At 44.8% G+C, this 22,685-nt stretch overlaps 1 protein-coding gene across 4 annotated transcripts in view; it reads left to right on the top strand.

Annotated features, from left to right (window-relative positions):
• Window positions 1-22,685, top strand: part of SEC24B (SEC24 homolog B, COPII coat complex component) — an 80,147-nt gene that overhangs the window by 47,924 nt on the left and 9,538 nt on the right. For all 4 annotated transcript variants that reach the window (XM_044301944.1, XM_044301937.1, XM_044301929.1 and 1 more), the window contains 4 exons: window positions 5,250-5,408; window positions 8,406-8,579; window positions 19,010-19,120; window positions 21,256-21,431. In XM_044301944.1, the coding sequence (XP_044157879.1) occupies window positions 5,250-5,408; window positions 8,406-8,579; window positions 19,010-19,120; window positions 21,256-21,431 (620 nt within the window). The remainder of the gene's footprint in view (window positions 1-5,249; window positions 5,409-8,405; window positions 8,580-19,009; window positions 19,121-21,255; window positions 21,432-22,685) is intronic.

Genomic DNA, 22,685 nt, shown 5'->3' with positions numbered 1-22,685 from the left:
GCATGTTTGTAACTATCATTTTCTTCCTGCAGGCTGATGAAGCAAAACCTGTAAAAACGTTCTATTATCCCCTGCCGGCGCGCTTCTCTAGTCAGGCTTGAAGTCACGGAGGCAGCGGCATCCTTAATTCATGTCACGGCAACCACGCCCCCTTCCCTGCCCTTCGCTGTGATTGACAGCCGGCAGTTCGGCAAAGCCAGCCGAACTGTAGTACATGAGCGCTGTCAGTCATAGCGAAGGGGCAGGGAAGGGGGCGTGGTTACCGTGACTTGTAGCAAGGAGGCCGCTGCCTCCGTGACTTCAAGCCTGACTAGAGAAGCGCGCCGGCAGGGGATTGAAGAACGTTTTTACGGCTTCTGCTTCTCTGCCTGCAGGAAGAAAATGATTTTTACAGACGTACTGCTGCCGGCTTGGGATGTTTGTTGAAGGTGTCGGGTTCCTTTTAAGCATCCCTGCTGTAGGCTGTCCAGGAATGCTGGGAGTTGTAGTTTTACAACAGCTGGAGGGCCGCAGTTTGGGCATCCCTGCTCTGTGTTCCTCCTATTGAAATAAATGATGCATGCTTGGCCGGTCCAGGCATGCGTGTTTATAGAAGAGTTGGAGGAGTGGGGTTGGACACAGTTCTACAGCCAGCGTGACCTATGGCAGTGTATACAATGCAGTTTTCACCACTGCAAACTTATGACAGAACTATATATAGTGGTATACTGTGAAAGGAATTAAGTGGTTAATGAACATGAAGGGGTAGATGTGTCAAACTGGTGTAAAGTAGAACTGGCTTAGTTGCCCATAGCAACCAAATTCCACCTTTTCCTTTTTCAAAGGAAAGGTGAAATCTGATTGGTTGCTATGGGAAACTAAGCCAGTTCTACTTTACACCAGTTTGACACATCTACCCCGGAGTGTGCAAATTGTACTGAATTATTACATATTCTCCATTTAGGTTTTCATGCCTAAATGTCTACCTGCTAATATTCTGATTGAGTCATGAAAAGCATGATTTTTACAGACTGCAAGGAAAGAGGCACTGATGAAGTTAGCCGTATTGTTGGCGACTATTCCGTTAAGCACAATACATTTTGTCTACACCCTCCATATGTTTCATCATACTTATACAGCCTTCTGACACTTTAATAAATGCTCCTAACGGGTTGTATGTATGGAAACCAATAAGGGACACACAACCCCCCCCCCCCCCCAGGAGATAGTTGATAAGAGTTCCACGGGCTACATCCCTTAGTGAATCCATTACACTATTCTTGGGCCAGCCGATTTCCCTTGGCACAGACCATTAACCAGTTTGAATCCCACAGAAAAGACTAGTTTAGTCCCCTAGGTTGGGGGGAAAGCTTTCACTGCTTTCTGACATAGTCAAGTGAATTTCCTGCAACCTCCTCTAGGAAGAACTCTCTGCAATAGAGGTTTATTCCTTATCATATGTACTGAGCTCCCCCTAGTGGTTGCTGCAGGTAGAACTTTGTTGGTGCGATATGGAGCTCACTGGAGATTACTCAGTGGATTTATGGCAGTTTTATAACCTAAATTCATTGAAAAATATAATGTTTGGGATGAACACCATACTTTATCTGACCTGTGCAGCTGTGCCAGGCACATTAAGGATCCATTAACACGTCCGCAAAATGGGTCCGCATCCGTTCTGCAATTTTGCGGAACAGGTTCGAACCCATTCATTTCCAGTGGGCCGGAATGTGCTGTCCGCATTTGCGGATCCGCACTTCTGTTCTGCAAAAAAATAGAATATGTCGGACAATTGCGGACAAGTAAAGGCATTTTCTATGAGAGTGCCGGCGATGTGCGGTCCGCAAAATGCGGAACGTACATTTCCAGTGTCCGTGTTTTGCGGATTCGCAAAACACATATGAACGTGTGAATGGACCCTAACAATACGTCACATTTATTGGACTTTTTTTTTTTTTTTTTTTTTTCCCCCCTCTAGTGTGTTTTTTTTTTTTTTCAAATAACTGTGGCCACATATTATCTTAAGGGTCCATTCAGATGTCCGTAGAATGGGTCCGGATCCGTTATGCAGAACAGGTGCGGACCCATTCATTATCAATGGTGCTGGAAAAGATGCGGACAGCACACAGTGTGCTGTCCGCATCCGCATTTCCGGTCAGCGGGTCCGCAAAAAAATAGAGCATGTCCTATTCTTGTCCGGAGCTGCGGACAAGAATAGGAATCCTCTATTAAGTGCCGGCGATGTGCGGCATCAGTGTTTTGCGGACCGCAAAACACTACGGACCTCTGAATGCACCCTAAAGGGAATCTGTCAGCAGTTTTCTGCTGCTCACTCTTAAATCCTAACAGCTCCAGCACATCAAGGCCTCATATTCATGAGCTCACGGCTCTCCCCGCCCTCCTGCCGCTGACGGGTTGTTTCCATATGAATCGGCAGCAGGTGGGTGGGGAAAGCCAGGAGGACTCATCATTATGCATTGGACCTGTTCAATACAAGATTTTAGCAAAATGGCTGGATCAGTGAAAGAAAGTGACCCAGCATTTGGCTGAGGAGATCTGTCACTAGTTTGTTGCCCTTAGTTAAGATACCATAAAACTGGTGACAAATTCCTTTTAAAGTCAATATAGAAATGTATTAAAGGCCCAAAAATGCATTCTTTGAGTTTTTTTATTTTTTTAAACCCAGCATAACGTAGGTGTGGGCAGAAAACTATGTATGAAGGATGCCGTAGAGAACTGACAGAAGTTAATGGCAGGTCCAACTGTGCGCCATTAACAGACATTAGTGCGGATTCACACCACTGCGCATGATCCGGGAAACACGGACCATGTGTTGGCCACATCTCTCAGACCAACCGCAGCTCCTCTGCCCCAAACTGACTTTGTCAAAGTAATTTCTGTTAGTCAGTTTCTATCTGATCGTGGGTCTGTTGTACTGTACTCGCATCATCATTTCAGTACAGTATTATAGACCCGCAATCAGATAGGTACTGATTGTACCATAAATCACTATGATGCAGTCAGTTCGGGTCAGGATAGCCGCATCTGAGGTGCGGCTAACACATGGCCCGTGTTTCCCAGATCAAACGCTGTGTATGAATCAGTCCTCAAAGGGGCTGTGTCACTTCAGCAAATGGCATTTATTATGTAGAGAAAGTTAATACAAGCCTCTTACTACTGTATTATTATTGTCCATATTGCCTTCTTTGCTGGCTGATTTCATTTTTCCATCACATTATACACTGCTTGTTGCCATGGTTATGACCACCCTGCAATCCAGCAGAAGTGGCAATGCTTTCATGCTATATAAAAAAGAATCAACTTCTTTGGTGGCCAGGTGCACGACCGTGTACACAGGCAAGCATTTATTCCTATAGTGTGCAAGCACGACCACCGCTGCAGGATTGCAGAGTGGTCATAACCATGGAAACCAGCTGTGTATAATATGATGGAAAAATGAATCCATCCAGAAATAGAGGCAATATGGATATTCACAATACATTAGTAAGTGTCTTGTATTAACTTTCTCTAAATGATAAATGCGATTTGCTTAAGGGAGACAATCCCCTTAAGGGTCCATTCACACGTCCGCAACGTGTTTTGTGGATCCACGGATCTGCAAAACACTCACAGCGGCAATGTGCGTTCCACATTTTGAGGACCGCACATTGCCGGTACTAATAGAATATACCTGTTCTTGTCCGCAATTGCGGACAAGAATAGGACATGTTCAATTTTTTTCGGGAACAGAATTGCAGACCCAGAAGTGTGGGCCTGCAATTCCTGGTCCGGGCAGCACATCGTGCTGCCCCATAGAAATGAATGGGTCCGCAATCTGTGGAACGAAATTGCGGACGTGTGAATGGACCCTTAATATGGAGGGGACTTTGATTTCTGTGTATGTGGCTAACAAGGGAAGGTGGGGGGATAGTGGTGGTCATGCAAGTAGGTGGTGCTGTGATGTTCAGTTATAAATTGCAGAAATCCTTTATAAAGCAAATAAAAAGTACAACAAAATTCCTGTTTTCCTCAGATGAAGGCACTTCAGACACTTATTGTACAGTATCTCACAAAAGTTAGTTCATTCATGGTTCCCTCAAAGATCTGTAGCTCCCCACAGCTGGCAGCACTCGTGGAACCCCAAACCATGACACTGCCACCATCATGCTTGACTGTAGGCAGGACACACTTGTCTTTGTCCTCCTCACCTGGTTTCCACCACACCCACTTGACACCATCTAAACCAAATAAGTTTACCTTGGTCTCATCAGACCACAGGACGTGGTTCCAGTAATCCATGCCCTTGGTCTGCTTGTCTTCAGCAAACTGTTTGCAGGCTTCCTTGTGCATCTTCTTAAGAAGAGGCTTCCTGCTGGGACAACAGCCATGCAGACCAATTTGATGCAGTGTGCCACGTATGGTCTGAGCACTGACAGGCTGACCATCCATCCCTTTAACCTCTACAGCAATGCTGGCAGCACTTGTATGTCTATTTTGAGAAGACAACCTCTGGATATGACGCTGAGCATGTGCACTCAACTTTGGTCGAACATGCTGAGGCCTGCTCTGAGTGGAACCTGTCTTGTTAAAATGCTGTATGGTCTTGGCCAGCGTGCTGCAGCTCAGTTTTGTGGTGTTGGCAATCTTCTTATAGCCCAGACCATCTTTATGTAGAGCAACAATTCTTTTTTCAGATCCTCACAGTTCTTTGCCATGAGGTGCAATGTTGAACTTCCAATGACCAGTGTGTGAGGGTGATACCACCAAATTTAACACACCTGCTCCCCATTTACACCTGAGACCTTGTAACACTAACGAGTCACATGACACCGGGGAGGAAAAATGGCTAATTGGGCCTAATTTGGCCATTTTCCCTTAGGGTGTATTCACTTTTTTGTTGCCAGTGGTTTAGACATGCTGCATGTTGAGTTATTTGGCACACCAAATTTACTCTGTTATACAAGCTGTGCACGGACTACTGTACATTGTATAAAAGTGTCATCTCTTCAGTGTTGTCCCATGAAAAGATGTAATAAAATATTTACAAAAATGTGAGGGGTTTACTCACTTTTGTGAGATACTGTGTGTCCACATGAATGTCTAGGGCTAGATTCACATTGACTGCACAATTCTGGCCACACCATTAGCTTTAATAGGGTCCATTGGGTTTCTTACATGGTTACCAATATTTGGCCATACAAAATACTGTAGCAGTAGATGTGAGCCTTAACCCTGGACCGTACTGTAATATTGTGTTCTGTGTTTTCCAGCTTGTGTTTCAAAGTACTCTGCCGGCTGCATCTATTACTATCCATCCTTCCATCAAAAGCACAATCCAGCTCAGGCTGAGAAATTAAAGCAAGATCTGGATCATTATCTTACTCGAAAGATTGGTTTTGAAGCAGTCATGAGAATCCGATGTACAAAAGGTAGGTACTTGTAATGTGATAAAGAAGCATATGCTGTCATTTTGTCTCATGGCTGACCTGTTACATGTGCGCTTGGCAGCTGAAGGCATCTGTGTTTGTCCCATGTTCATATGTGCTGCCCGCATCACTGTGTATATATATATATATATATATATATATATATATATATATATATATATATATAATGCAAATGAGCCTTCAGGAGCAATGGGGGTGTTACCGTTACACACAGGCTTTGCAAGTGCTGCACCCTCTGCACTTTGACAGGACCAGGTGTGATTACGTTTTCACTGTGTCGTGTGGCGTTTTGCACGAGCGTAAGAAAAATCGTCATGTTTGGTACCCAGGCCCGAAATACTGTGGATCAGTGTTGTGTAGATTTTATTATTTTCCCTTATAACATGGTTATAAGGGAAAATAATAGCATTCTTAATACAGAATGCTTAGTAAAATGTCCATTGAGGGGTTAAAAATAATAAACAAATTTAACTCACCCCTTCCACTTGCTCGCGTAGCGGATCTCCTCTTACTACTTTCTTCAGGACCTGACTAAAGGACCTTTGATGATGTCACTGCGCTCATCACATGGTCCATCACCATGGTGATGGACCATGTGATGAGCGCAGTGATGTCACCCCAGGTCCTTTTCATCAAAAAAAGAAAGACCTGCCAGGCTGAGCGTTCAAGTGGATTAAGGTGAGTTTATTAATTGTTTTTTTTATTTTTTAATCCCTCCATCACTATTTTACTAAGCATTCTGCATTCTGTATGCTATTATTTTCCCTTATAACCATGTTATAAGGTAAAATAATAAAGATCGGGTCCCCATCCCGATCGTCTCCTAGCAACCATGCGTGAAAATCGCACCGCATCCGCACTTGCTTGTGGATGCTTGCGATTTTCACGCAGCCCAATTCACTTCTATAGGGTCTGCGTTGCGTGGAAAACGCACAATATAGAGCTTGCTGCGATTTTTCACGTAACTCACAAGTGATGCGTGAATATCACTGCTCATGTACACAGCCTCATTGAAGTGAATGGGTCTGTATTCAGTGCAGGTGCAATGCGTTCACCTCTCGCATTGCACCCGTGCGGAATTCTCACCTGTGTGAAAGGGGCCTAACGGCAACACCTCCATTGCTCCTAGAAGCTCATTTACATACATTCAAACATCATTTTTCTCAGTAATGTGGACACATGAAAATGGGACCAACACAGATACCAAGTGCACAGGTTTCATAAGTAGGAGTCTGCTGAGGATGCCTTCTAAAGGGAGTCTGTCACCTCCGAATTCCATTTCAGCGTAAGGATACCGGTGCCCTGAAGCACACCAATACCTTTTCTGTGAAAATCAGGTCTTCTAAGGCTCTATTCACATGACTATATTTTTGATTCACATTTTTTTATTAAATTTTTTTGTGGATTGCATGCGGATCCATTCATTCCTATAGGGTTGCAAAAAATGCAAACAGCACAAGAATTTTCATCAATGCCCTGTCCACATCCATGCAGCTGTGCGGACAAGAATAGGCCTTTTTTACAGTGGGGCTCACAAAAAGTGTGAAATGCACCCAGTCCGCATACGCATTTTGTGGCTCCATGATTTAGATACAGTGAGAATATTGCCTTATCCTGAGAATTTTTTTATTTTTATGCAAATAAGTTTGTCAGGGCTCCCTAGGTGGGGGCCACTCTGTTTGGTGCACCTAGCTTCCCCTACTGACTCTCAGGGACCGTCAATCAAACTAGAGTGGGCTAGCTGGGGACTCGTACTACATGGCGGTATTCTGACTTTGAAACCAGTATTGGAGCTGACACTCAATTCAAATGAGATTTTCCACAAAGCTGTTTTATTAAAGTGTCAAAATGATTGCTATTCATTCCTTGCCATATCCAGTGTTTAATTCCATACTGTGATACACTGGATCTCAATGTTTATTCATTTAAACCAGGGATTCCACTTTAATAATTAATTACTGAAGTTATTCAACAAAGTCTCGCACAACTTCTTGAATAACTAACTTCAGCTCATCGGAGCCCATACATTCTAATACTGTATGACGATGGATCTCCGTGCAGGATTCTGAAGTTTTGAAAGAAGCGACTTCGGATGAAGCATCCAAAGCTCGCTTGGCTCAACACTAGTCATAACTAAATAACATAACATGCCTGAAACCGCCACTAGAGGGAGAGACTAACCTCATGCTGTTATGCATTGAGTTCCATAAGATAGTACGCACCCTCTAGTCTTTCCCTTTTGATCAGTTTTTACACTTTTGACATACTTTTTTCTCAAAGTAGGCACTTTATGAAAATTCCACCAAGCACTTTCCGAGCTTTTTCTGAACCAAGTAGAGCCCTAGATGCACAACACCTAACAATAAAAGTGCACAATGTGCCAGAAGAGTTCATCCTTGGCACTTCTGTCTATGGCTACATGCCATGGAACTCACTACATGATAAAAGGTGGAGGTTAATTTTAAAGAATATTAGGATGTTTTCACTTGACGTATGTGCCAATGTGGATCTTAACCTGATGTGTGATCATAGCCTTTAGTGACCTCTCATGTGAAAGGGTTGGTCTCCTCTCAGGAGAGATGAGACACAGACTCGACCACCAGCCGGCTAGGATACAGTAGATCCCTTCTGCGCTTGCTGTTTCAGTGGCTCCCATTGCAGTGCTTGAGACTTACGGAAACAGCGTGTCACACAAGCTATGCTTTCTCCCTAACTCTGAAACGGTATCGCTTGTGCCACACTGTTTCTGTAGCTCTCATGCACCACAATGGGAGCTACTGAAACAGCAAGCGTTGGCGCGCTCTACTGTTTCCCAAACAGGAGGTGTCGGACTGTGTCTCATCCTACCTTGGCATTTGCACATAAATGATTATTTATTTTCCATGTGTGCAGTTTGTATAGTAATAACGAGGACCTATTTAATGTTGGCTTTTGTTGCGTAGCTTATGTTTTACTCTGTGTTTTATATTAAACATATAGGCCTCTCAATACATACGTTTCATGGGAATTTTTTTGTGCGATCAACGGACCTGTTATCACTTGCCAATATTACTGAGGATGCTGGATTTGCAGTACACATGTCCTTAGAAGAAAGCCTGACGGACTCCTCCTTGGCATGCTGTCAGGTGGCCCTCCTTTACACTTCTAGCAAAGGTATTCATCAGTTTAGTGGGTTGTTGCAAGTGTTTTATTAACTAAAGTGTTTTGTGCATTTATGTTATTGTGGCTGCACATTTAGCCAGATAAAGATGCACAAAAAATGACCTTTTTTTTTTTTTTTTTTTTTTTTTTATATCCCCTTTTGAATTATCATTTAATGTTCCTTGTTTAAAAAGAATCTGTAACCGGTGACCTCTCTATGAAACTGTTTGCATAGTCACATTGCTGCATTTAACCTAATAAAAACTTTTTTTTTTTTTTTTTGTTATGCGTCTCCATTCTTAGAGCTTGATACTTTTTCTTAATAAGCCATTAGGCCTTTGGTGCAATGAGGGCGTCACCACTGCTATTGTTGCTCCTCTCCTTTTTGTGGCCTGTCTTTACCTCGCTGCTTTGCCAGTCCCTGTCAAAGCTGCCAGGGAAGGGCTGTCCCCAGAAAGAATTGAAACTTGGGTGCTACAAGAGCAATGGCGACGCCCTCATTGCACCAAAGGCCTAACTTTCATATTAAGGAAAAGTATCATAACTCTGGAATGGAGTCTCGGATCAACTAAAGAAAAACATTTTTAATAGGGTGAATTACAGCTGCATGTCTATGTAAACAGTTCAATAGGCAGGTCACTGGTCACTGATTGCCTTTCAGTAGAGCAGTGTGGATTACTTGCATTTTATTCCTAATCATTTGTGTTTACATGCATTAAAGAGAACCTGTCGCCTCTCTTCACGTCAGTTTCAGTAACCATTTGCATTCCTCTGGTAATAACAATTCCTGAACATCTATTCTTATTACTCCATAGTGTGACATTCTTTTAATATTCCTACTAGAAGTTTATGAATAAAGTTCCACCAGTCTGCTATAAAGGTCCAGATGGTTGGGGGGTGTGTCTCAGTCTGACTCTATCCAATCGGTGCTGCACCCACAACTGGTAACACCCAGATGGACCTTTTATAGCAGGGTGGTAGTAATGCATAAGGTTCTAGTAGGAATAATAAAGAAATGACGCAGCATAGAGTCCTAAGAATCGATGCTTCAGAATTGTTATTACATTGGGAATACAAGTAGTTACTAAAACTAACAAGTCAGGAGAGGCGACGGGTAGAGTTGAGCGAACACCTGGATGTTCGGGTTCGAGAAGTTCGGCCGAACATCCCGGAAATGTTCGGGTTCGGGATCCGAACCCGATCCGAACTTCGTCCCGAACCCGAACCCCATTGAAGTCAATGGGGACCCGAACTTTTCGGCACTAAAACGGCTGTAAAACAGCCCAGGAAAGGGCTAGAGGGCTGCAAAAGGCAGCAACATGTAGGTAAATCCCCTGCAAACAAATGTGGATAGGGAAATTAATTAAAATAAAAATTAAATAAATAAAAATTAACCAAAATCAATTGGAGAGAGGTTCCATAGCAGAGAATCTGGCTTCCCGTCACCCACCACTGGAACAGTCCATTCTCAGATATTTAGGCCCCGGCACCCAGGCAGAGGAGAGAGGTCCCGTAACAGAGAATCTGTCTTCATGTCAGCAGAGAATTAGTCTGCATGTCATAGCAGAGAATGAGGCTTCACGTCAGCCACCACTGCAACAGTCCATTGGCATATATTTAGGCCTAGCACACAGGCAGAGGAGAGAGGTCCCGTAACAGAGAATCTGGCTTCATGTCAGCAGAGAATCAGTCTGCATGTCATAGCAGAGAATGAGGCTTCACGTCAGCCACCACTGCAACAGTCCATTGGCATATATTTAGGCCCAGCACACACACAGGCAGAGGAGAGAGGTCCCGTAACAGAGAATCTGTCTTCATGTCAGCAGAGAATTAGTCTGCATGTCATAGCAGAGAATGAGGCTTCACGTCACCCACCACTGCAACAGTCCATTGGCATATATTTAGGCCTAGCACACAGGCAGAGCAGAGAGGTCCCGTAACAGACAATCTGGCTTCATGACAGCAGAGAATCAGTCTGCATGTCATAGCAGAGAATGAGGCTTCACGTCACCCACCACTGCAACAGTCCATTGGCATATATTTAGGCCTAGCACACAGGCAGAGCAGAGAGGTCCCGTAACAGACAATCTGGCTTCATGTCAGCAGAGAATCAGTCTGCATGTCATAGCAGAGAATGAGGCTTCACGTCACCCACCACTGCAACAGTCCATTGGCATATATTTAGGCCTAGCACACAGGCAGAGCAGAGAGGTCCCGTAACAGACGATCTGGCTTCATGTCAGCAGAGAATTAGTCTGCATGTCATAGCAGAGAATCAGGCTTCATGTCAGCCACCACTGCAACAGTCCATTGGCATATATTTAGGCCTAGCACACAGGCAGAGGAGAGGTTCATTCAACTTTGGGTAGCATCGCAATATAATGGTAAAATGAAAATAAAAATAGGATTGAATGAGGAAGTGCCCTGGAGTCCAATAATATATGGTTATGGGGAGGTAGTTAATGTCTAATCTGGACAAGGGACGGACAGGTCCTGTGGGATCCATGCCTGGTTCATTTTTATGAACGTCAGCTTGTCCACATTGGCTGTAGACAGGCGGCTGCGTTTGTCTGTAATGACGCCCCCTGCCGTGCTGAATACACGTTCAGACAAAACGCTGGCTGCCGGGCAGGCCAGCACCTCCAAGGCATAAAAGGCTAGCTCTGGCCACGTGGACAATTTAGAGACCCAGAAGTTGAATGGGGCCGAACCATCAGTCAGTACGTGGAGGGGTGTGCACACGTACTGTTCCACCATGTTAGTGAAATGTTGCCTCCTGCTAACACGTTGCGTATCAGGTGGTGGTGCAGTTAGCTGTGGCGTGTTGACAAAAGTTTTCCACATCTCTGCCATGCTAACCCTGCCCTCAGAGGAGCTGGCCGTGACACAGCTGCCTTGGCGACCTCTTGCTCCTCCTCTGCCTTGGCCTTGGGCTTCCACTTGTTCCCCTGTGACATTTGGGAATGCTCTCAGTAGCGCGTCTACCAACGTGCGCTTGTACTCGCGCATCTTCCTATCACGCTCCAGTGCAGGAAGTAAGGTGGGCACATTGTCTTTGTAGCGTGGATCCAGCAGGGTGGCAACCCAGTAGTCCGCACAGGTTAAAATGTGGGCAACTCTGCTGTCGTTGCGCAGGCACTGCAGCATGTAGTCGCTCATGTGTGCCAGGCTGCCCAGGGGTAAGGACAAGCTGTCCTCTGTGGGAGGCGTATCGTCATCGTCCTGCCTTTCCCCCCAGCCACGCACCAGTGATGGACCCGAGCTGCGTTGGGTGCCACCCCGCTGTGACCATGCTTCATCCTCATCCTCCTCCACCTCCTCCTCATCCTCGTCCTCCTCGTCCTCCAGTAGTGGGCCCTGGCTGGCCACATTTGTACCTGGCCTCTGCTGTTGCAAAAAACCTCCCTCTGAGTCACTTCGAAGAGACTGGCCTGAAAGTGCTAAAAATGACCCCTCTTCCTCATCCTCCTCCTCCTCCTCCTGGGCCACCTCCTGTTCCATCATCGCCCTAAGTGTTTTCTCAAGGAGACATAGAAGTGGTATTGTAACGCTGATAACGGTGTCATCGCCACTGGCCATGTTGGTGGAGTACTCGAAACAGCGCAACAGGGCACACAGGTCTCGCATGGAGGCCCAGTCATTGGTGGTGAAGTGGTGCTGTTCTGTAGTGCGACTGACCCGTGCGTGCTGCAGCTGAAACTCCACTATGGCCTGCTGCTGCTCGCACAGTCTGTCCAGCATGTGCAAGGTGGAGTTCCACCTGGTGGGCACGTCGCATATGAGGCGGTGAGCGGGAAGGCCGAAGTTACGCTGTAGCGCAGACAGGCGAGCAGCGGCAGGATGTGAACGCCGGAAGCGCGAACAGACGGCCCGCACTTTATGCAGCAGCTCTGACATGTCGGGGTAGTTGTGAATGAACTTCTGCACCACCAAATTCAGCACATGCGCCAAGCAAGGGATGTGCGTCAAATTGGCTAGTCCCAGAGCTGCAACGAGATTTCGCCCATTATCACACACCACCAGGCCGGGCTTGAGGCTCACCGGCAGCAACCACTCGTCGGTCTGTTGTTCAATACCCCGCCACAACTCCTGTGCGGTGTGGGGCCTGTCCCCCAAACATATGAGTTTCAGAATGGCCTGCTGACGTTTACCCCGGGCTGTGCTGAAGTTGGTGGTGAAGGTGTGTGGCTGACTGGATGAGCAGGTGGAAGAAGAGGAGGAGGAAGCCGAGAAGGAGGAGGTGGCAACAGGAGGCAAAGAATGTTGCCCTGCGATCCTTGGCGGCGGCAGGACGTGCGCCAAACAGCTCTCCGCCTGGGGCCCAGCTGCCACTACATTTACCCAGTGTGCAGTTAGGGAGATATAGCGTCCCTGGCCGTGCTTACTGGTCCACGTATCTGTGGTTAGGTGGACCTTGCTACAGATGGCGTTGCGCAGTGCACACTTGATTTTATCGGATACTTGGTTGTGCAGGGAAGGCACGGCTCTCTTGGAGAAGTAGTGCCGGCTGGGAACAACATACTGTGGGACAGCAAGCGACATGAGCTGTTTGAAGCTGTCTGTGTCCACCAGCCTAAATGACAGCATTTCATAGGCCAGTAGTTTAGAAATGCTGGCATTCAGGGCCAGGGATCGAGGGTGGCTAGGTGGGAATTTACGCTTTCTATCAAATGTTTGTGAGATGGAGAGCTGAACGCTGGCGTGTGACATGGTTGAGACGCTTGGTGACGGAGGTGGTGGTGGTGGTACATCCCCTGTTTGCTGGGCGGCAGGTGCCAACGTTCCTCCAGAGGCGGAGGAAGAGGCCGAGGCGGCAGCAGCAGAATAGGCCGAGGCGGCAGCAGCAGAAGAGGTAGCAGGGGGAGCCTGAGTGACTTCCTTGGTTTTAAGGTGTTTACTCCACTGCAGTTCATGCTTTGCATGCAGGTGCCTGGTCATGCAGGTTGTGCTCAGGTTCAGAACGTTAATGCCTCGCTTCAGGCTCTGATGGCACAGCGTGCAAACCACTCGGGTCTTGTCGTCAGCACATTGTTTGAAGAAGTGCCATGCCAGGGAACTCCTTGAAGCTGCCTTTGGGGTGCTCGGTCCCAGATGGCGGCGGTCAGTAGCAGGCGGAGTCTCTTGGCGGCGGGTGTTCTGCTTTTGCCCACTGCTCCCTCTTTTGCTACGCTGTTGGCTCGGTCTCACCACTGCCTCTTCCTCCGAACTGTGAAAGTCAGTGGCACGACCTTCATTCCATGTGGGGTCTAGGACCTCATCGTCCCCTGCATCGTCTTCCACCCAGTCTTGATCCCTGACCTCCTGTTCAGTCTGCACACTGCAGAAAGACGCAGCAGTTGGCACCTGTGTTTCGTCATCATCAGAGACATGCTGAGGTGGTATTCCCATGTCCTCATCATCAGGAAACATAAGTGGTTGTGCGTCAGTGCATTCTATGTCTTTCACCGCTGGGGAAGGGCTAGGTGGATGCCCTTGGGAAACCCTGCCAGCGGAGTCTTCAAACAGCATAAGAGACTGCTGCATAACTTGAGGCTGAGACAGTTTCCCTGGTATGCATGGGGGTGATGTGACAGACTGATGGGGTTGGTTTTCAGGCGCCATCTGTGCGCTTTCTGCAGAAGACTGGGTGGGAGATAATGTGAACGTGCTGGATCCACTGTCGGCCACCCAATTGACTAATGCCTGTACCTGCTCAGGCCTTACCATCCTTAGAACGGCATTGGGCCCCACCATATATCGCTGTAAATTCTGGCGGCTACTGGGACCTGAGGTAGTTGGTACACTAGGACGTGTGGATGTGGCAGAACGGCCACGTCCTCTCCCAGCACCAGAGGGTCCACTAACACCACCACGACCATGTCCACGTCCGCGTCCCTTACTAGATGTTTTTCTCATTGTTATGGTTCACCACAACAACAAATATATTATTTGGCCCAATGTATTGTATTCAAATTCAGCGGGATATAAATTTGAGGCCTAGTATTTAGGCGCTGGGTGACCGGTATGGATTTAGTGACAGAATTAGACTTGGAAATGCACAGAAGCGTGTGTGTGAAGTTATTCTGAATGACCCAATGTGCACCTTGAATATTATATACCCTTTTTGGGATAGATTTCAAATAGCTCTGATATAGCAGGAACCACTAAATTATGAAATTGCTAAATTGGGAATTGTACTTCAACCCAGAACAAAAAATGTGCTTTGACGGGCACTAAATAACTTTCCCAGCTACAACAGTACAGCGGTAACGAGAGATTTAGAGGGATTTAAATTTGAGGCCTAGTATTTAGGCGCTGGGTGACAGGTATGGGTTTAGTGACAGAATTAGACTTGGAAATACACAGTAGCGGGTGTGTGTGAAGTTATTCTGAATGACCCAATGTGCACCTTCAATATTATATACCCTTTTTGGGATAGATTTCAAATAGCTCTGATATAGCAGGAACCACTAAATTATGAAATTGCTAAATTGGGAATTGTACTTCAACCCAGAACAAAAAATGTGCTTTGACGGACACTAAATATCTTGCCCAGCAACAACAGTACAGCGGTGGGTAACGAGAGATTTAGAGGGATTTAAATTTGAGGCCTAGTATTTAGGCGCTGGGTCACCGGTATGGATTTAGTGACAGAATTAGACTTGGAAATGCACAGAAGCGTGTGTGTGAAGTTATTCTGAATGACCCTATGTGCACCTTCAATATTATATACCCTTTTAGGGATAGATTTCAAATAGCTCTGATATAGCAGAAACCACTAAATTATGAAATTGCTAAATTGGGAATTGTACTTCAACCCAGAACAAAAAATGTGCTTTGACGGACACTAAATATCTTGCCCAGCAACAACAGTACAGCGGTGGGTAACGAGAGATTTAGAGGGATTTAAATTTGAGGCCTAGTATTTAGGCGCTGGGTGACAGGTATGGGTTTAGTGACAGAATTAGACTTGGAAATACACAGTAGCGGGTGTGTGTGAAGTTATTCTGAATGACCCAATGTGCACCTTCAATATTATATACCCTTTTTGGGATAGATTTCAAATAGCTCTGATATAGCAGGAACCACTAAATTATGAAATTGCTAAATTGGGAATTGTACTTCAACCCAGAACAAAAAATGTGCTTTGACGGACACTAAATATCTTGCCCAGCAACAACAGTACAGTGGTGGGTAACGAGAGATTTAGAGGGATTTAAATTTGAGGCCTAGTATTTAGGCGCTGGGTCACCGGTATGGATTTAGTGACAGAATTAGACTTGGAAATGCACAGAAGCGTGTGTGTGAAGTTATTCTGAATGACCCTATGTGCACCTTCAATATTATATACCCTTTTAGGGATAGATTTCAAATAGCTCTGATATAGCAGAAACCACTAAATTATGAAATTGCTAAATTGGGAATTGTACTTCAACCCAGAACAAAAAATGTGCTTTGACGGACACTAAATATCTTGCCCAGCAACAACAGTACAGCGGTGGGTAACGAGAGATTTAGAGGGATTTAAATTTGAGGCCTAGTATTTAGGCGCTGGGTCACCGGTATGGATTTAGTGACAGAATTAGACTTGGAAATGCACAGAAGCGTGTGTGTGAAGTTATTCTGAATGACCCTATGTGCACCTTCAATATTATATACCCTTTTAGGGATAGATTTCAAATAGCTCTGATATAGCAGAAACCACTAAATTATGAAATTGCTAAATTGGGAATTGTACTTCAACCCAGAACAAAAAATGTGCTTTGACGGACACTAAATATCTTGCCCAGCAACAACAGTACAGCGGTGGGTAACGAGAGATTTAGAGGGATTTAAATTTGAGGCCTAGTATTTAGGCGCTGGGTGACAGGTATGGGTTTAGTGACAGAATTAGACTTGGAAATACACAGTAGCGGGTGTGTGTGAAGTTATTCTGAATGACCCTATGTGCACCTTCAATATTATATACCCTTTTTGGGATAGATTTCAAATAGCTCTGATATAGCAGGAACCACTAAATTATGAAATTGCTAAATTGGGAATTGTACTTCAACCCAGAACAAAAAATGTGCTTTGACGGACACTAAATATCTTGCCCAGCAACAACAGTACAGCGGTGGGTAACGAGAGATTTAGAGGGATTTAAATTTGAGGCCTAGTATTTAGGCGCTGGGTCACCGGTATGGATTTAGTGACAGAATTAGACTTGGAAATGCACAGAAGCGTGTGTGTGAAGTTATTCTGAATGACCCTATGTGCACCTTCAATATTATATACCCTTTTAGGGATAGATTTCAAATAGCTCTGATATAGCAGAAACCACTAAATTATGAAATTGCTAAATTGGGAATTGTACTTCAACCCAGAACAAAAAATGTGCTTTGACGGACACTAAATATCTTGCCCAGCAACAACAGTACAGCGGTGGGTAACGAGAGATTTAGAGGGATTTAAATTTGAGGCCTAGTATTTAGGCGCTGGGTCACCGGTATGGATTTAGTGACAGAATTAGACTTGGAAATGCACAGAAGCGTGTGTGTGAAGTTATTCTGAATGACCCTATGTGCACCTTCAATATTATATACCCTTTTAGGGATAGATTTCAAATAGCTCTGATATAGCAGAAACCACTAAATTATGAAATTGCTAAATTGGGAATTGTACTTCAACCCAGAACAAAAAATGTGCTTTGACGGACACTAAATATCTTGCCCAGCAACAACAGTACAGTGGTGGGTAACGAGAGATTTAGAGGGATTTAAATTTGAGGCCTAGTATTTAGGCGCTGGGTCACCGGTATGGATTTAGTGACAGAATTAGACTTGGAAATGCACAGAAGCGTGTGTGTGAAGTTATTCTGAATGACCCTATGTGCACCTTCAATATTATATACCCTTTTAGGGATAGATTTCAAATAGCTCTGATATAGCAGAAACCACTAAATTATGAAATTGCTAAATTGGGAATTGTACTTCAACCCAGAACAAAAAATGTGCTTTGACGGACACTAAATATCTTGCCCAGCAACAACAGTACAGCGGTGGGTAACGAGAGATTTAGAGGGATTTAAATTTGAGGCCTAGTATTTAGGCGCTGGGTGACAGGTATGGGTTTAGTGACAGAATTAGACTTGGAAATACACAGTAGCGGGTGTGTGTGAAGTTATTCTGAATGACCCAATGTGCACCTTCAATATTATATACCCTTTTTGGGATAGATTTCAAATAGCTCTGATATAGCAGGAACCACTAAATTATGAAATTGCTAAATTGGGAATTGTATTTCAACCCAGAACAAGAAATGTGCTTGAACGGACACTAAATAACTCGCCCAGCTACAGCACTAGGGACAGATTTAGCTGGATATAAATTTGAGGCCTAGTATTTAGGCGCTGGGTGACCGGTATGGATTTAGTGACAGAATTAGACTGGGATATGGCCAAAAAATGAACAGACTATTGCTGGTTAAATGCACTTGGTGTGACAGCTTCACCCTGATGTAGGCTTTAGCCAAAAAACAACCACACCATTGAGGGTTAAATGCACTTGGTGACAGGCGCAGCTTGCCCCTGATTTTGTATATGGCCAAAAAATGAACAGACTATTGCTGGTTAAATGCACTTGGTGTGACAGCTTCACCCTGATGTAGGCTTTAGCCAAAAAACAACCACACCATTGAGGGTTAAATGCACTTGGTGACAGGCGCAGCTTGCCCCTGATTTTGTATATGGCCAAAAAATGAACAGACTATTGCTGGTTAAATGCACTTGGTGTGACAGCTTCACCCTGATGTAGGCTTTAGCCAAAAAACAACCACACCATTGAGGGTTAAATGCACTTGGTCGCAGCTTGTGCTGGCGCACCACAAGACACAAAATGGCCGCCGATCACCCCAGAAAAATGAGACTGACAAACGGTCTGTGCAGCCTAAAAACAGTGAGCAATTGAGGATCAGCAGCTCAATGATCCACAGCTGCAGATCGATCAGTTAATCAAGTCCTTTGGAGGAGTTAATCTGCCTAATCTCGCCCTACTGTCGCAGCCGCAACCTCTCCCTACGCTAATCAGAGCAGAGTGACGGGCGGCGCTATGTGACTCCAGCTTAAATAGAGGCTGGGTCACATGGTGCTCTGGCCAATCACAGCCATGCCAATAGTAGGCATGGCTGTGATGGCCTCTTGGGGCAAGTAGTATGACGCTTGTTGATTGGCTGCTTTGCAGCCTTTCAAAAAGCGCCAAGAAAGCGTCACAAAAGCGCGAAGAAAGCGACGAACACCGAACCCGAACCCGGACTTTTACGAAAATGTCCGGGTTCGGGTCCGTGTCACGGACACCCCAAAATTCGGTACGAACCCGAACTATACAGTTCGAGTTCGCTCATCCCTAGCGACGGGTTCTCTGCCTAAAAAAGTGAAAAATGAGTCTTTGAACGTACAACAAACTCAACGTGTTCATTTCCAACAGGTCAGCGGAGGATACGTGTGCACACCTTGTGCTTGCCTGTGGTAAATTCACTACCTGATGTGTTCGCAGGAGCAGATGTTCAGGCTATTACTTGCCTGTTGGCAAACATGGGTAAGATTGTCGTCTTCATAATAATAAGGAGTCATTTATAATAGAAATTGCATATATACATAATTATTATCTATGCATTGCAGTTATTACCTCATTCTGTGCTTATTTTGACAAAATTAGCCTCAGAAATGGTGGCGAGATGGGCCATTATGTCTCCCAAACACACTCTACTTCTGCAGAGTTTTTGCGACAAAGCTAGCACTTGCTTGGGGAGTGAAATAATGAATTTTAAAAGTCAATTCACAGTATGATCTCCATTATGTCATTTAAGATGCCACATACTTCGTAGCCATTAAAATGACATAATGGATTTCTATGAATAGCTAGTTAAGGGTACTTTCACACTTGCGTTGTTTGATTCCGGCAGGCAGTTCCGTTGCCTGAACTGCATGCAAACGCATGTCATTTTTTCTGACTGATCAGGCATTTTTCAGACTGATCAGTCTGAAAAATGCCTGATCAGTCAGAAAAATGCATTGCAATACCGGATCCGTTTTTCCGGTGTCATCAGGCAAAACGGATCCGGTATTTTGAATGCCGGATCCGGCACTAATACATTCCTATGGAAAAAAAATGGCGGCATTCTGGCAAGTCTACCATTTTTTTTGCAGGAGATAAAACTGTAGCATGCTACGGTTTTCTATTTTGCCTGATCAGTCAAAAAGACTGAACTGAAGACATCCTGATGCATCCTGAACGGATTACTCTCCATTCAGAATGCATGGGGATATGCCTGATCAGTTATTTTCCGGTATAGAGCCCTTGTGACGGAACTCTATACCGGAAAAGAAAAACGCTAATGTGAAAGTAGCCTAATAATGACTGCTGGTAAAATCTACGCCCTGGTTTTATTGGTTATATTGGTAATTGTTACCAAGTTCATATAGTTCAATAAAAGAAATATCTTCTGCATGGAGTTTGTGTATTCTCCCTGTGTTTGCAATGGTTTCCTCCCACACTCTAAAGACATACTGATGGGGATCTTACATTGTGAGCCCCACTCAGGACAGCAAGTGATGCAAATGTCCGTTAAAGCGCTGCGGAATATGTCAACGCTATATAAGGAAGTAATAAAAATGTACTTTTTACTCCACAATTTAACCTGTGACTTGGTGTTAGTGGCTGCGATAGAGGTTATAATATAGAGACCGCACTGTGTTGAGTATATTAGTCTCTGGAGCCTTGTACACACTGTTTTCATGGCTAGAACTTAGAATAGTCAGCACCGACTTCTTTAATGAGGGTTTTATAGTGTGGTTATTTTGATGTATAAATGAAAAGTTCTGCAGCTTTCTAATGTATTTTTTGTTTTTGGAGATATTCTGTTTGCTGTCAGTGAATGAACACACTCCTGTTTACATTCACACCCTGTACATACCTCGGCTGAGGGTTGTACCCAGAGTAGACAATGCTCTGTGAACTTTACAGCCTGGACTGCAGACTGGTACATTGAAGCAAACTACCAGAGAATCGGTCCAGGCTCTTCACCGGACCAGGTAAATCTGTGCCCACGTCTCAGCGGATTGCAGGACTAGGTCTATGCCTTTGAATGGTAAACGAGTTTTCTTTTTCACTGACAGCAAATATCTCGAAGTTGATGAGTTATTGAAATGCAAAGGGGGGGAATTTATCAGCCCCTCATGTGCCAGAAAAGTGGCATCCACAACTCGCAGCTTTTGCACAAGCACCATCCAACCTTTTGGGGTTTGACGCCACCTTTCTGAAAAGTGGCCAAGGGGAAGGGACGTGGCCTCCACAACCTAGAATTCATAAGAAACTGGTGGCTGGCATAGATTAGACTTTCTGGTGCACTGAGGGCCAGAGATGCGCCTTTTAATAAATTGGACACATCTTACTCTAGTGCAAAGTAGGTCCAGACTGGCGTATAAAACAAGTATACTAGAAAGTTGTAGAATAGGAGATAACATGTATGTAATAAAGTTCTTTACGGTACACCATACTTTAGTGCTGCCAGTGCCTATAGCTCCATAGTACCAACTCCCGGAGACTCCATGTGCCAGCTTTGTACAGCCGCTGTGGGCATGGCTCTGCTGTGTACTGTGCTTGAACACTGTTCACACTGCACAGGGCCTGTCTTGTATTGCTTCATGGGTTTGGTAATTTGTGTTTTGCAGCTGTAGACCGATCAATTACTTCCAGTCTTTCTGATGCGAGAGATGCCTTGGTGAACGCAGTGGTGGATTCCCTGTCCTCCTACAGGTCAACACTTTCAAATCTACAGCAATCCACTCTCATTGCACCCAGCGCTCTCAAGCTTTTCCCTCTATATATTTTGGCTCTTCTGAAGCAGGTGAGGAAATTCATTTTTGCAGTCTTTTTATGGATGGCCACTCAGGCTAAGGCTACATGCACACTACAGTTGTTTTTTGCGTCTGCAAATTGTGTGTCCAGCCCAAAAAACTGATGCGGCATCCTTTTTCTTTTTTTTTTTTTTTTTTGGAGGATCCCTAGGATCCCTGTAATAAATACCTATCCTTGTCCGCAAATGTGAAAAAAGTAGGACATGCACTATTTTTTTTTTTGCTGAAGGGGAACACTGACAACAGACGCGGAACACAAACGGATGAACTATCAGCATTTTTTTGCTGACCCATTGAAATGAATGGGTCCCCATCCTTTCCGCAAAAAAAAACAAAACAGAACGGAGGCCGAGAAAAACAACTGTTGTGTGCATGAGGCCTAAGGCTACTTTCACACTGGCGTTTTGTCTTTCCGTTTGTGAGATACATTTCAGGGCTCTCACAAGCGGTCCAAAACGGATCAGTTTTAAACTAATGCATTCTGAACGGAAAAGGATCCACTCAGAATGCATCAGTTTGGCTCTGTTCCGCCTCCATTCTGCTCTGGAGCGGACACCAAAACGCTGCTTGCAGCGTTTTGGTGTCCGCCTGACGATGCAGATCTGTCTTGAACACCATTGAAAGTCAATGGGGGACGGATCCGTTTTCTACTGTGCCATATTGTGTCAGTGAAAACGGATCTGTCTCCATTGACTTACATTGTGTGCCAGGACAGATCAGTTTTCAGTGACACAACATGGCACAAAAGAAAATTGATCTGTCCCCCATTGACTTTCAATGGTGTTCAAGACGGATCCGTTTTTTTTTTTTTTATGTTACAGATAATACAAACTCATCCGTTCAGAATGGATGTAAGCGGTTGTATTATCTGAACGGAAGCGTTTGTGCAGATCCATGACTGATCTGCACCAAACGCGAGTGTGAAAGTAGCCTAAGGCCCTCATGCACACAACCATATGTTTTGGTCCGCATCCAATCCGCACTTTTCCTTTTGTGAGATCCGTGTTTTACGAATCAGAGTTTTGCAGACCACAAAACATTTATGGCCGTGTGCATGAGGCCTAAAAGGATAAAGGTGTACTTTTTTTAAAGTGATTTTTAGCTAGGAAGTATCTAACGCAGGTTTACATATGAAACCCATGTGGTGAAGGTGAACTACAATGCTGTCAAAAACCACAACATAATGGGTGAAATTTATCAGTAATTATGTATTTGTCTTTAGCAACCAACCAAATTGCCGCTTG

The sequence above is a fragment of the Bufo gargarizans genome, chromosome 1 (assembly GCF_014858855.1).
Source record: "Bufo gargarizans isolate SCDJY-AF-19 chromosome 1, ASM1485885v1, whole genome shotgun sequence".
NCBI classification, from domain to species: Eukaryota; Metazoa; Chordata; class Amphibia; order Anura; family Bufonidae; genus Bufo; species Bufo gargarizans.
Note: the sequence above shows the minus strand (reverse complement) of the source record. Positions and strands in the feature narration are given on the sequence as shown.